Genomic DNA, 16,000 nt, shown 5'->3' with positions numbered 1-16,000 from the left:
GGAAATGGGCTTCTTGTACGCAGCGTGAGACCAAGAAAAAGACCCCCCAGTGTCACCGCCCCTAAAAGGAAGAAAAATAAAACACCTGCCAAAACACAGTTGTTCCAGAAAGAAGGCGGCACCCAAGAGGAGAAGAACATCATCAGCTCGCGGCGGACCAGCGATAAGAGACACATTTTAACAAAATGTTGCTGATCCACACCCAATCAGGAGAGTGTGTGAAAACTGAGCTTGACCTGCTCACAGTCCCATACACACAGACGTCTATTGAGAAATCTACATATGAGGAGGTAGCACCAGTCTCAGCTCTCACAGAGAATGGCCCCCTGGAGTTCTATATTTCAGCATGCAGCGAGGATTACCTGGATTGGAACGACTCATATCTACACACGAGTGCGGATCCAAAACCCGGATGGGACGGCAGGTTCATGTACAGGTCTAGCAATTACCTGTTCAGATTGTGGTGGCGGTGTGGTGTGAGGCCCTCCATTTAAAAGTTCAGGGTCTCTTGCCGGCTGTGCTGGTTCGAGCTCTGTTGCAAGATTTCCTCCAGATCTTTAAAATATTCTTCTTCCAGCGCCACCACTGTGGGTGACAGTTGCTTGATCCAGGGCCCTCTAGCGCCCTCCGGTGTCAAGGGCAGTTGAATGTTGTGAGGTGTGGGAATAGGTAGTCTTTCAAGCATATTGACCGCCTGCTGCATATGAAGGAATCCTGGTGAAGGATCTATGAATTGAAAATAAGAAAAACTTGTTGGGTCTGAGGGTGTCGGTAAAACTGTTTGAAAAGCTTGCACTCACATCCCATCATGCCTGGGGCTCACTGCCTTTCTCTCAGCTGTGCATGGCTTCATCTCACAGGGTCTGTAATTTTGAAATTAAATGTGTTAAATTGTGTGCTGGGTGTTTTACATCCACAAAGGATGATTTAGCCCTCTGACACACCTTTGCGCCCTGGTCAATCGACTCCTCTTTAAACTGAGCCTGTTTTTGCGCTCAGGTGCGGTCGGGGTGTCTGTAAACAAATAAGTGATCAATGAATGAGGGTTAGGGTTAGACTTAATTAGTGGTCAATTTGTGACTGTAAAATGTGAAGACAATATACACGGAGTTGCTTACTGCTGCGATCAGCCATTATTTCTCCCAGCAATAAGAAAATCAGGATCCCGATCCTCTGTGCTTGTGCACCACAGGGCCGGTCACACAAAACTGTTTGACCTCCTGAACCACTGTGGTTAAACCATACTAAGAAATAAAATGGGTGGAGCCCTGCCACCTGACCACGGCATGTCATGGCTTGTCGGGACTTGAGTTTTACTTTTAAACGCAGTATTTTACAAAATCAAATATTTTAGCCACAATGGGTTACTACAGAACCCCTTAAAACAGATACTCATGTTGAAGTACATGTTCAGATTTGATCACACCGGCCCTTTAACAAGCATGTCACACAGAAACAAGACAGTGTTGAAAAAGGTTGATATTTATTGAACTCCTCAGAGTTTACAGGGACAAAACAACAAAAACACCCACATTGAAAATGACCTCACTTTGGCTGCCATGTGTTTGAGATCAAGTGGTGGTCCACACAGCTGGTCCAGAATCCTGGTCCTGACGCTATGCTGCCATAATAGCTGTCAATGGCTTTTATGGCAGCGTCGGGGAGCGCTGGAGGCTTGCAACAAGGACGACGACTGCAACGACAGCAAAATGACCCAACAAGTAACTGAGGAGACACACAGGTTAAATACAAGAGGGGAAACAAGACACAGGTGGTGCAATCACCCAGGTGAGACACATGAGGAATCTAACCTGGAAGGCCCTGGCTCAGGCCGATGTTCAGGAGCTTCTGGAGCTTCACCCTTTTCTCTCTTTCACTGAGCTCAGTAACACCCTTCTTTTTCCCAGACTCTCCGTCTTTTTTCCATTTGTCCCTCTCCTTCTCAACGTACTTTCTTCTTCTGTCCAGGGCAGCATCGTGACGTACCTGATATCTCCTTGCTATCTCTGCTCCTTTTGAGCTCATTCCTTGAAAAATAGAATTCACACTTAAAAAAAACACTTCAGTTTGGGGGTAAACTTGGCTTGACTTATCAAAGCAGGCTTGTTGATACCAATGTCACTAAAAATTCTAAATCTGTAAAATATTATACATGTAATAAAATGTGGAGCTGTTGTAATATGTGTAACTACCTCTCATCCTGTCAAGGGTGGTGGGGGGTGGAGCCTATCCCAGCAGGCTTCAGGTGAGAGTCAGGTTTGCTGACAGGGTGAACATTTTGGGTGAATGTTAGCACTCAGTGAGCACATGATGGACCTTAAGTTAGCAAGCTGACTGTGTACTGTTTAACAAAAATATTTCAAATTTCTGACAGATTTTTATATGAATTGATATTGCACTATGACAGAGTGGACATGTTAAGCTTGACAACATGGATCTACACACATAATATGATGAAAATTACAAAATAGAGGTGTAAATACTTACTTTGCAACTAGCCACTGTTTCAGCCTTCATTGAAGAAAGACAAAAATGCTGGTAGCAACGTCATTGAAAACATCGACGGGTTCCTGGAAGGGCCGTTTATCCCCAAATGACAGGATGGACAGCAATTTCAGTGACACATGCAGAATGAAATTCAAACTTCAGTATGATGATGAAAAGAGAATATCCATGACCAAAAGGACTCATTTTCAAAAAAAAGTTGTCATGGACAATAAAGCCATGTCAAAAGAAAAAAATGTATCAATATTTAAGCGCTTATTACAAACTCTGTAGTTAGCAAAGTAGTGTGTGGGACATGCCCTCCATCCATCCATTCATCCTTCCATCCATCCATTCATCCTTCCATTCAACCATCCATCATCCACCCATCCATTCATCCATCCACCCATCCATCCATCCATCCCTCCATCCATTCAACCATCCATCCATTCATCCCTCCATCTATCCATCCATCATCCATCCATTCATCCCTCCCTCCATCCATCCATCATCCCTCCATGTTCTCCCTCTTCTCCTGTTCAGGGTGGTGGGGGTGGAGCCTATCCCAGCAGCCTTCCCCCTGGACAGGTCACCAGTCCATGGCAGGGCCAACACATAGAGACAGACAACCATTGGCTCTCCCAGCCACACCTACGGTCAATTTAGAGTCTGGATTAACCTGGTCCCTCTTGATGTCTTTGGACTGTGGAGGAAGCTGGAGTACCAGAGAGAACCCACGCAGGAACAGGGAGAACATGGAGACTCACCCAGAAAGACCCCGTGCTGCAGCCGGGGCTCCACCCACAACCTTCTTGCTGGGGGGCCGCGGTGAGGACCGCCCCATGGGACATGCCATGATCACAAAACATCACATCACAAAACGGAATAAATGAAGGAAACATATTTTAAAAGACTTACCATTGTACTGATATGTGTGTAAATGTTTGGCCATTTCTAACAAGACCTCAGAGTTTCATTATTCTGCTATGTTTTCATGATGTCTGAGTGATTCTGATGAGGACACCAAAGGCACTTTATTATAATATTGACTCACAGCGTACCCGTGGTTTCTTGTTCAGCTAAATAAACTTAGAAATTCTGCAGAGAGAAAAAGCATAAAGCTTTCTTCAGGCACTCCGACCGAGCCGAGCAGTATTGTTAAGATAAAAAAAAACTTTTGAGCGAGAAGGATCACTTTTGATTTTGTCCCAGTTGGAAGAAATCCTATTTGACTTTTAGATCCCTGATGTATCCTTCTTCTTTCTATTTGACTGTTGGAGGAGATGGTCACGCCTGATGGAGGCTGCCTTGATCTGAGCTGTGGAGATGCTCGTCCTCTTGAATGGTCTGTCCATCAAGCATTTTGTCATTTATTGAGACTGTGTCTTGAAATCTGAATCTAGATCCCATATTCTTCTTAGAAATATTGTTTTTAAGGGGAAAGGGATGGAATGACCCATAATGCCATAAAGAATTGCGGTCAGTGGGTTTTCCAGATAGAGTGGTGTGTAATTTATTATCATTCCCTTTGTAAATAGTTAAATCCAAGAAATTAATATTTTCTGTAGTGTTCCATAGATAATTTGATATTTTTATTTATATTATTGAGATATTGGTAAAAGTCTATAAGCTCATTATGGCTGCCTTTGTATAGAAGAAAAATGTCATCAGTAAATCTACAATACATTTTAACGTTATTGCAGTGAGGATTCTTTTCATGACTGAAAACATATTCTGACTCCCAGAGAGCTCAATAAAGGCAGGCATATTGAGGGGCCATCGGGCTCCCAGACTGGTTCCTTTGCATTGTCTAAACAGTCCATCTTGAAACAAGAACACATTATAATTCAATACCCATTCGGTCAGTTCTACTATGGAGCCTGTAGGGGGTGTTAATCCATCTGTCAGATAAATAGGGATTGACAGCTCTCAGTCCATCAGCGTGATCAATGTTAGTGTGAGTGCAGCAATCGGACTCACTAGCCTCGAACCTCGGAGTTCTTTACACGCGACACGCATCAAAAAATAAAGGGTCTTGAATCCAAGCTTTTCTTTGGTGTTTGTATATTTACTGAAAACTTAAAAATCATACAAAACAAAAGATGAATTCACGACTTCTAAATTAAGTAGCGTGACGGTCAAAAGACTGTGATGCTCGTAGGCTTGAGGCTTCTGATCACCTTTCCATGCTCACACTGTGATACTAATCCTCAGCAGCCAATCACATTGCATCAATTATGTCTTTAAATTCTTACGTAAACACTTGTTTTTCCAAATAAGCACAAACATTCTATTGCAAGTATTAATAGAATATTAAATCTAAATATGCAAATATACATTTAAATTAAAACACAAAAATGGCTCTAACAGTTAGTATCAAGTGCTTCAACATCTACAGTGACCATAAAATGCCATACAACATTATCAACCTGGCTCAGTTCATTTAAAACATCAGTGTCCCTCACATATGAAGGTAACTTATGAACATACGGTTTGACATACTAATCAATAAACTGAGGCCGGTTCAGTTAGACTGCCATTTGCAGCTATAATTGGCCTGCCAGGAGGGTTGTCTTCAGGTTTCTTCAGCACTTTTGGTCACATATAAAAGGTAGCAATTCTTGGATGTTCACATGATAGGAAGCCGTATTCATTGGTGTTGATCCAACCACAGTCTTTCGCTCAATCTAAAAAAGCTGTGAGTTCCTCCTTCATGTGTAGGAGAGATCAGTGTAGAGACGCAAGATGCGTAGAGGACGAAATCACTTATTCTGCACTCCAAAACATGAACTACCTGACATGCTGCACTGGGTTGGGACCCAGAGGACGGTGACACTGTTGTATGCAAAGCTCAACGTCCTTGAGTGACAGTTCAGCATTACTAAAACTTGTGATGAACTCTTGCAGGAATCCCGTACATTCAGATGTTGTTTCTTCCAAGCGAGCTTCTAAATCAGTCACCTTGCTTTGGAACTGAACTTGGTTGTTTAGGGTTTCAGTCAGAACTTCTTTTGCCATGGCGGTCCACTCCTCCGTGTCTGACACACATTGTAACGCCTCCTCGGCTCTGTCTCGTTTCCTTTATGTCGGCCACAATTTCATTCAGCTTTTTGTTAACATCTTCTGTGGGGCTCACTAAATCTCTCTTCATATTATTACATGTATTGTGATTATCACGGAGGTTGCTCAGTTGCTCCTTAATGCCTGAGCGGGTGGCTAGGATCTCTTTATGAACAGTCCTGATGTGAGCGAGCAGGCTGTCCGTCACCATGCGGTCGCCCTGTGCATCTTCATTGACTTATCCCAATATGTACTCTCACCTTCTTCTTGTGTCTGGGTTGCTTTGCTGTAAGCTTTCAGTGTTTTCCCCCTTGTCATCATATATTAGCAGCTGTAATGAAGGGGATTTAGCAGACCGTTCTGGGAGCGCTTGTTCAACACATCCGTTCACCTCGTCACCCTGACCTGAAGCCTCTATTTTGTCTTCTACATCCATGATGGTTAAATGTGACCCAATTGTTGTTGTACAGACTGAAGTACGACCAGTGCTACTAGTAGTCAACTCAGGTCAGTTTGATCTGTACGGCACCAAATCCCAACCAAAGTTCTCTCCTGACTCTGTCCAAGTAGAGCAGGTCCAGCACCTCCCTCCCTCAATGAACCTCCACCCAACAATTCTCCATCAGCAAGCACATCCTGCAACAGCAGCCACCAGAACCTTCCTTTACCAGCAGGAAGGTGGAGCAGATCCAGGATCAGTGGGGACGGAGAGAGAGAAGGAGAGCAGGACAGAGACAAAGACAGAGAATGGAGGAAGAGAGAGAGACAGACGGAGAGAGAGGGACAGAGATAAAGAGAGAGAGAAAGGAGGAGAGACTGATGGACAGAGATAAAGACAGAATGGAGGAAGACAGAGAGACAGAAGGAAAGAGAGGGACAGAGATAAAGAGAGAGAGAAAGGAGGAGAGACTGATGGACAGAGACAAAGACAGAGAATGGAGGAAGACAGAGAGACAGAAGGAGAGAGAGGGACAGAGATAAAGAAAGAGAGAAAGGAGGAGAGACTGATGGACAGAGACAAAGACAGAGAATGGAGGAAGACAGAGAGACAGAAGGAAAGAGAGGGACAGAGATAAAGAGAGAGAGAAAGGAGGAGAGACTGATGGACAGAGACAAAGACAGAGAATGGAGGAAGACAGAGAGACAGATGGAGAGAGAGGGACAGAGATAAAGAGAGAGAGAAAGGAGGAGAGACTGATGGACAGAGACAAAGACAGAGAATGGAGGAAGACAGAGAGACAGAAGGAAAGAGAGGGACAGAGATAAAGAGAGAGAGAAAGGAGGAGAGACTGATGGACAGAGACAAAGACAGAATGGAGGAAGACAGAGAGACAGAAGGAAAGAGAGGGACAGAGATAAAGAGGGAGAGAAAGGAGGAGAGACTGATGGACAGAAGGGGACGTGAGCAGGTGGAGCTACGGGTGGCAGCTGGAGCCTCTTCAGGTCTGGAGCCTCCTCCAGCAGCACCAGGATCTGGGATGAGGGGAGAAGAAGAGGAGTTAGGAACACGTAGCCAGGATGTGTCTGATCTTTGCGATGTTACGTAGATGGAAGAAGGCGTCCTGGAGGTTTGTTGAATGTGGGAGTTAAAGGGTCCTGGTCAAAGAGAACTCCTAGGTTCCTACGGTGGTGCTGGGGGCCAGGGTGGTGCCATCCAGGGTACCTGTCTCATCAGATCAGGTGGTCCTCAGGTGTTTGGGCCCAGCACAAGAACTTCAGTTTATCAGAGTTTAATAAAGGAAATGATGGTCCTCCATGTTTTTCTGTCCTTCAGACAGGCCTCTAGTTTAGTCAGCTGGTTTGTTCCATGTGGATCATTGATGAGTTCAGCTGAGTGTCGTCTGCATAGCAGTGACATAACATGCACCAGTTTAATGAATACATATAAAGATGAATGTCAAGTAAATATTATACTAAACCAAGTTGAGAACAGCTGATAGTACTACAATACTCATACAACTGCATAGTATTCAGTCAGATGTGGTTAAATAGTTACATACTGATGTTCATAACTCTGACGCCCTTTTCTTGTGGGTTTGTCACATGTATTGTGATTATTCAGCTGGCTACCAGCATGTGCTTGCTGTGACCCATCAGTGGGGGAAGTTATTAGCAAGTAATCCCAATGAAGATGTGTGTCAGCAGGAGGCTGAGTACCTGCATGACATCCTCATCCCATGAGGGCAAGGAGGGAATTCAGACTCAGAAACCAACACGAACTTGTGGCCCAGTACTCCCTCCACAGAGGCCAGACCACAGGATGGATCAGCCGGCTGTGACCCTACGCAGCCTCATGGGGGCGCCATTCCCCCATAGGAACCAGGTCACTGATCTTGGGGAACTAAAGGCCGCAGCATGAAAGACTTTTCTGAAAAAGCGACATCAACAACTTTATTAACTATTGTGACCTACCTGAGCAACAAAATTCACACATCCTGGATACTCGATTTAACCTGAACCTTAAAGACAAGAACACACCCATGAGGGTGAGGGACTGCACAGTTATCACAGTTATAACTGTGTGTGTGTGTGTGTGTATGCGTGTGTGCGTGCGTGTGAGTGCTCTGTATTGATTGACACAGACAGACTCCAGCAGCTGAGTCCCACATCATGGATACAGCACAAAGGTTATTGCTATTAATACACATGAACACACACATACACACACACTCTGTGTGACACATCTGATTTTGTGCGATTGTCAACACTTTTGATCTGTGACCCTGTGTGACACTTCAGTCCCTGATCTAACTGTTTCAATTAACTAGCAAACATCTTCATACAAAGAGTTAACATTTGTGTCGTGTTCAACTGTCTCAGGAGCAACAGGACACCCACGTGACAGAACCTCCCCCTAACTCTCAGTGTGTGTGTGTGTGTGTGTGTGTTTTAAGACAGAAGGTGTGTGAAGCTCTGGGACGAGAGGCTCTGGTGGATTGGATGGTGGTAGCAGCACTTGTATTTTTGCTGATGCAGCACATTTGTGGACAGTGACACTCAGGAGACACATGGAAACCTGCAGCTTGAGGTCAGAAGACACAGGAGAACCTCAGCTTCCTGCAGCTGCACCAAGAGCTCCATGAGCAGGGAAGGACAGAGGCAACTCAGCTAACCTGGAGCTCACCCAGGGGACTGGACCGGCCTGGACGCTTCTGCTGGGATTCAGGAATCTCAGGGTTGGATTTCATGGTGCTCAGATGTCAGGAGTCTGTGGAAGGAAAGAAGCCAGCTGTCATTTCATTCATGGTTGCAGCAGCGGAGTTTAACCCCTCAGCCAAGAACTTTGGATCATATCTTTATTAATTTCATTTTGTTTGCATTGACTCCCACCATTTCTGCTGTGGCGTTGTGCATGTGAACTGTGTCTTAAACATTCTATCAGATGTTAACTTGTTCCCACATCCAACAGTCAGTCATTTGTCCAGGATTCTCTCGACAGGACTCAAGTCTCATCACATGAAGCAGTGCTGGCAGGTCTGAAGTGGATCATCTGTACTAATATCCAGCAAAACTCCATTTTACTCACTACTATAATTAGTCTGGGCCCAGATGATCCTCAACACAGTGCTGGTGGTCCTGACGGACCTGGCCGCCAGATTCTTGGGCAACACTTTATTCCGACAGCACTTCCACCTTCTGCTGTCTGCCATGGTGGTGTTTGGCCCTGCCCTGAGCCTCTGGGTCTCCCAGCACAGCGTCTTTGCCAGGAGAAGCCACTTCCTCTACAGGTGAGCCTGTATCTGGTGTACTTCTTCACCTGCACAAGCCTACATGTCCAGCCTGGTGCTGCACCGATCCATGGTGGTCACAGAAAACAGAAAAAGCTTTTACTGATGTGTCTTGAACACCCTTGAGGTAGCACTCAGCCTCAAACCAGTGCATTATCTGACATACTGGTCTCAGTAAGGAGGTAAAACTGGTGCCCTACATCATATATGGACCCCAAAATAGTAATTCATTTTATAGTCATTGTGAACTTTGACAAAAGCCTGTTAGCAGGAGTGTCACTCTTGGAAACTTGGCCATTTCTGAGGGGTCCAAAGGCCGTAGGGACCTGGCGGGCCCAGCTCAGCCTCCAACCTGACCCCCCCAACCAGGTCTGACCCTGCTTGGGTGGTTCAGAGGAGTCAAGTGCACAGTGGATGATAAACTGTAATGTAATTACTGTGTTCCATACATTTAGTTGAAGTACTTCTAAAACTCTGGATTCATCATTCAGAGGACTCATTAGCTGTCAGCCATCGTGCAGCACCGCAGCTGACGAGAAGAACCAGCAGGCAGCAACAAAACTCACATAAATACCCCAAGTTGTGTGATTCAGCACAGTAACACACTTCATCTCCCTTCTTGACGCTGTGACCGATGAATCACTTTCCTGCTCCTCATTCATTGTCACTATCCTCTAACAAGGTAAATAAACATGAGTAGAACTTCATGTAAAGTGGCTGAAGGACCTAAATGGAAGTAGACGTTGCCAAAACTGCACTACCACATGACTGTGCAGACGGAGAACATTCATGGGTTCATTTGTCAAGATGCTGCTGTGGCTTGTAACATGCAGCTTGGCAGGCTGATTTTGAGAGTGACCAGGATCAGTGGGGACGGAGAGAGAGAGCAGGAGAGTAGGACAGAGACAAAGACAGAGAATGGATGAAGACAGAGAGATAGAAGGAAACAGAGGGACAGACATAAAGAGGGAGAGAAAGGAGGAGAGACTGATGGACAGAGAAAAAGACAGAGAATGGAGGAAGACAGAGAGACAGAAGGAAAGAGGGGGACAGAGATAAAGAGAGAGAGAACGGAGGAGAGACTGATGGACAGAGACAAAGACAGAGAATGGAGGAAGACAGAGAGACAGAAGGAAAGAGAGGGACAGAGATAAAGAGAGAGAGAAAGGAGGAGGGACTGATGGACAGAGACAAAGACAGAGAATGGAGGAAGACAAAGAGAGAAGGAAAGAGAGGGACAGACAGAAAGAGGGAGAGAAAGGAGGAGAGACTGATGGACAGAGACAGAAGGAAAGAGAATGGAGGAAGACAGAGAGACAGAAGGAAAGCGAGGAACAGAGATAAAGAGAGAGAGAAAGGAAGAGAGACTGATGGACAGACAGGGATGTGAGCAGGTGGAGCTACGGGTGGCAGCTGGAGCCTCTTCAGGTCTGGAGCCTCCTCCAGCAGCACCAGGATCTGGGGTGAGGGAAGAAGAAGAGGAGTTACAAACACGTATGAGGACAGGAGGAGGAGAGAGAAGCCCAGTGCATCATGGGAGATCCCAGCAGTCTGAGCCTATTGCAGCAGATCTAAGGGCCAGCCTAAGCAGTCCTGACTATAAGCCTGATCAACAAGGAGGTCTTTAGTCTGCTCTTAAAGGTAGAGAGGGGGTCTGGGTCCTGGACTGAAACTGGGAGACAGTTCCACAGGAGGGGAGCCTGATAGCTGAAGGCTCTGGCTCCATTCTACTGTTAGAACTCTAGGAACCAGCAGGAACCCTGCATCCTGGGAGTGAAGGGTTCTAGCTGGATCATAGGGGACTAGGAGCTCTGTCAGCGATGAAGGAGCCTGACTTTTGAGGACTTTGATGGTAGAAGAAGAATTTTAAATTCTGTTCTGAATCTGACAGGGAGCCATGCAGAGAAGCAGTCCAGGAGAGACCTGGTCTGTGCTACCAGTTCTAGTCAACACGCGGCAGCAGCGTTCTGGACCAGCTGGAGAGTCTTTAGGGACTTATTAGTCCAGCCTGGTAGGAGGGAGGTGCCGTAATCCAGCCTGGAAGTGACAAAAGCAGGGACTAGTTTTTCTGCATCTTCTTGAGCCAGGATGTGTCTGATCTTAGCGATGTTACGTAGATGGAAGAAGGCGTCCTGGAGATTTGTTGAATATGGGAGTTAAAGGGTCCTGGTCAAAGAGAACTCCTAGGTTCCTTACGGTGGTGCTGGGGGCCAGGGTGGTGCCATCCAGGGTACCTGTCTCATCAGGTCAGGTGGTCCTCAGGTGTTTGGGCCCAGCACAAGAACTTCAGTTTATCAGAGTTTAATAAAGGAAATGATGGGTCCTCCATGTTTTTCTGTCCTTCAGACTTGCCTCCAGTTTAGTCAGCTGGTTTGTTCCATGTGGATCATTGATGAGTTCAGCTGAGTGTCGTCTGCATAGCAGTGAACATTAATGGAGTGTTTCCTGATCATGTGACCTAGAGGAAGCAGGTACAGCGTGAAGAGGACTGGTCCAAACACAGACCCTTGCGGGACACCAGAATTGACTGTAGTGGTCTCAGAGGAACCATCATTACCTAGTACCAACTGAGATGGACCTAGTAAATATGACCTAAAGCTGCAGCTGCAGGCAGCTTAGCTTGTGACAGTCCAAGTGACCCCAGGGAAGTAGTTCTCTAGTCCAGCAGTGGTAGATGTTTGTCTGGGCTACATCAAAGTCTTCACTGTTGGTAGGGGTGTGGAGTTGGGGCCACGATGGTCCGTTCAGCGGGGGGCTTTAGCTCATCTACTTCCATGACTTTTAAATAGTAATCCACCAGCAGAGAACTGGTTCCTTTCAAAGTCCACCACTTCCTCCATGGGCAACTCTGGTGCTTCTGTAGGGTTGAGGGCTTGTCTGGGTAGGGTGGAGGAGGCAGGTCTGGGAGCAGGCGTAGCAGGCCTCGGAGGAGGTGGAGCTCTGGTTCATTAGCTAGTTGAAGGGAAATGCTTGGCATGGAAACATCTTTAGTGCCAGCTAGCGATGATGCTTGACCAGGACCAGGCTGTTGAACTAGGGCCCAGATATCTCTTGGGGAGCGCATGATGCTGTGTCAACTGCTATGAGGGTGGGAGGACCTTTGACAAGTAAAGCCCATCAGCCAACACCATCTTTACTGGATGGGGGCATCATGACCTTTGACTATCTGGCCTCAAATCATCGGTTCCTTGTGTGTGCTGATGTCTGGCGTAGATCACGGTTGTAGCTCATAGCTCTCCTCAACCACTCTGTCTAAGATGGCGTGATGCTGTGAGAATGTCATCCATCACATTAAAGCTCCTCCAGCACAAGATCCATGAATTGCACACTTGAGACCAAAGGGAATCTTGTTTGTCTGAAGGAAACCTGACCTGGCATCCAGGACTTAGAAGACTTCGGCACCAACTCCTCCATCAGGTGGTGCTCTCCTCTCATGTGCACTTCGAGCTATGCAGATTCTTATCTCACCATAAGGAACTGCAGCAAATGTTGAACTCAGCCTCTCTGCTGGCTGGTTGATGGTGGCGTAACATCCTCATCCATCTCGTGTCTCTCCACTGTTGTGTCCCTGAGAGCCACTGGCTGGTGTCAGACAGGGAGAACAACATCTTTTCAAACTGACAGAGTCCCACTGGTGTGCAACAGTTCTGGAACACCATCCAGTCCAGCGGGCACTTTGTTCACAGCACGTCCCAGTAAGTCGAGACAGACAGACAGTCCTGGGCTGCGGCACCAGGACAACGTTTTTGGCGAGGGTGTGGATCTCCATCAGAGCACTTCAGCTCTCCTGAGTTGCTGCGAGGGATCCATCCTGAACTTGAAGGGCCAGAATGCCATCACGTTCATTCGTGTGTCAGGTTTATGTGGAGACTGTAATAACTTGGTGGAACTTGACTTTCACTGTGTGTGTGTGTGTGTGTGTGTGTGTGTGTGTGTGTGTGTGTGTGTGTGTGTGTGTGTGTGTGTGTGTGTGTGCGTGTGTGTGTGTGTTTCTGTCTTCGGTAGATAGTGGGAGTAGAATCACTTGTTCCAAAACTTTTCTCCTAAATCACAAGCTCAGGTGAAACTGACTCAGGAATTTTGGGGAACCATTCACCACTGGAAATAAAATCTTATTTGGTGACAAGAGGGTACAGTGAAGACAAGGTGGACAAGCAGGGACAAGGGGGTACAACAGGGGATGGGGGGACAAGGGCAGATGAGGGGCGGAGGGGGGATGAGTCCCTTTCATTTATGTCGTTTGGAGTAAATCAACAGTCGCAGATGTTCAAGCACATAATTGCACAAAATGAAAAACAAACTTTCTCTAATTCCTCTTTTTCTGTTTTGTGCATAAATTTGGACACATAAGGAAGATAAACTGCAGATTAAAAGTTATCAAAATAATTAATATAACCCAAAAAATGCAAAAGTTATTGACTGAATGATGTTACTTCAGGGAGAGCTGAGGGCCTTTGCCTGACAAACATTGCTGCTACTAGCTATCCTTTTCTCTAACAAGTGCTACATTTTAGACTATGAGGGATTTGAGACTGTGTCCTGGTCCTGCACGTCACCTGAATCAGTGCAGCTACTGAAAGTCCACAAGTTTTCATTTCAAGTCCTTCGCAAAGTTATCAAAGCTGTTGGTCAGCACTTGCTGCCTTTGATCAGATGTTGCTAGCTAACATGCTCAGTGTCTTGGAAGGATAATCCTGTAAAATAGCAAATGGACTAGATTTAAAGCTCCTCTCTACCTTAAAAGACAAAACATTGCAGTGTTCACACTCTCTCTCTCTCTCTCTCTCACACACACACACATATCCTTGGGGTATCGTACTGTTTTGAACTTCTCTGGTTTAGGTAGACCTTGCATCTAGGTGCCTGGCTCTGGGCCATCAGTGTTGCAGAGTCAGAATGTCTTCAGGGTGTGAAGCCAAACAGCATCTCTAACACATATGTGGCACGAACACTGTGGTGGCACCCTTCGTTGAATTGTATTGTTGTGTTCTGTACTAAAAGATGATGGAAATCTTCTTCCTCCAGGATGTTTTTGCGCTCTGGTTGGGGCTGGACCTGCATCTTCATTGGCTCCTTCGTCTTCCTTCTCTCTTTCTCCATCCGCCGCTCCCTCTCTCTCTCCCTCCGTCACCTCTCCCGGCTCGGTGTTGCTGGCGGACTGTGGCTTGGTTTCTGCAAACTCCTGGACCTTCTGGAGAATGCCACGGGAAGCTGCTATGAGCCTCTCACGTCCAGCCCAGATGTCGCCAGTGGCCAGCCCCTCTTGGTGTTACGGGAAGGGGAGAGCAAGTCCGACTGCCTGAAGGCAGGGATGCTGTGGAGAGGATATGAAGTTTCAGAAGATGTGTTCCTCCTCTGTCTCTGCTGCCTGCTGCTTGCAGAGGAAATGGCCGTGTTTGGTCCCTACCTGAGCCTCGGTGGCCTTTCTGGCGCCCCTCTGAGGATCCTGTTCCTGTTCTGTGTTCTCCTGCTCAGCCTCTGGCTCTTCCTGCTACTCTGTCTCCTGGCCTTCTTCCCTCAGTTCCCCACCCAGCTGCTGGGAGGCGCCCTGGGCTGTTTGAGCTGGAGAGGACTGTACCAGGGATGGTACCGTCTGGGTCCATGTTGGTACTGCCCTGGGAGACCGGGACTAGGACTACTAAACATCAAAACTGAGGCAGAGGACTAAGTGACATGTAGCTCCTGGAAGGAAAACTAAAACACTGTCCTTTTAACCCTGCAGCAGCTGTTGCTCCACATCAGTTATGGGATGAGGGCTGAAGCATCTGGTTCTCTGTGCCTCTTGTAACACGCCTCTTATCAGTTGTTCAAATGAAGCTGCAAAGAATTCTGGTCCTTCATTTCAGTCTCCTTTGAAACGAACACCTACTGAATGAAGTGGGTATTTTTACATGTGACCAGCTAGTTATGGCCGGTTAATAACGCACTGTATAAGCGATCAATAACCAGGTGATGAGAAACGATTCCAGATTTGTTTCCCTGTCAGTGAATTCCCAGTTTCTCCTCTAGTGCTCAGACATGTGCTGTACATTGTTTTCAGAAACTGCAAATACAGAAGTTAACATGCTCCTTGTGAAGTTTCATTAGCTGTCAAAAAAATGCTGGTTAGCCTCACTAGCAGCAAGGCTTTGGGGGGGGCTTGCTTTCGTGAAAGATCTGACGGGTCTGTGTATGGTAAATGGTAAATGGACTCAATTTTATAGAGCGCTTTTCTACCTTAGCGGTACTCAAAGCGCTTTACAGTGTCATCTCATTCACCCGTTCACTCACACACTGATGGTGGAGGCTGCCATGCAAGGCGCCAACCTGCTCATCAGGAGCAATTATGGGTTCAGTATCTTGCTCAAGGACACTTTGACATGGTCACCGGGGTCGAGGATCGAACCAGCGACCCTTCGGTTGCTAGACGGCCACTCTACCCCTGAGCCATGCCGCCCAAGGCTGATCCCAGTCAACAGGGGCGGGACTGATACAGCAACAGCTCATGTTTCAACAGGGATCCGCCTCACTGGTCAGATCAGCCAATCAGCAGCAGGCCTGCAGAGGACGGGCCAGCTACATTATTCTCCACCGGATCCAGTGCACGTCCAGAGTTTCAGTTTCCATCAGCCTGAGAGAAGCTGCCTGGTTCCTGTCCTCCCACACAGGCTTCCATCAGCTGATGCACCAACACTAACAGCTTGTGACCATGGGGGTCAGTCAGAAACAGGACAGGGGAGCAGCGCTGG

At 46.8% G+C, this 16,000-nt stretch overlaps 1 protein-coding gene across 1 annotated transcript; it reads left to right on the top strand.

The window, feature by feature from the left end:
- The first annotated feature begins 8,468 nt into the window (after positions 1–8,468).
- Positions 8,469–15,290, top strand: fitm1l (fat storage inducing transmembrane protein 1, like). Its single transcript, XM_086204851.1, has 2 exons — positions 8,469–9,272; positions 14,298–15,290. The coding sequence occupies exons 1-2, from the start codon at positions 9,094–9,096 to the stop codon at positions 14,938–14,940; spliced, it is 822 nt and encodes a 273-aa protein (XP_086060977.1). The 5' UTR covers positions 8,469–9,093; the 3' UTR covers positions 14,941–15,290.
- The last annotated feature ends 710 nt before the right edge of the window (positions 15,291–16,000 follow it).

Source organism: Aulostomus chinensis, chromosome 5 (genome assembly GCF_037954235.1).
Source record: "Aulostomus chinensis isolate RoL2024-O1b breed Wild chromosome 5, RoL_Achi_v1.0, whole genome shotgun sequence".
Lineage (NCBI taxonomy): Eukaryota > Metazoa > Chordata > Actinopteri > Syngnathiformes > Aulostomidae > Aulostomus > Aulostomus chinensis.
The sequence above is the reverse complement of the archived record's forward strand: the minus strand, read 5'-3'. Positions and strand labels throughout refer to the sequence as shown.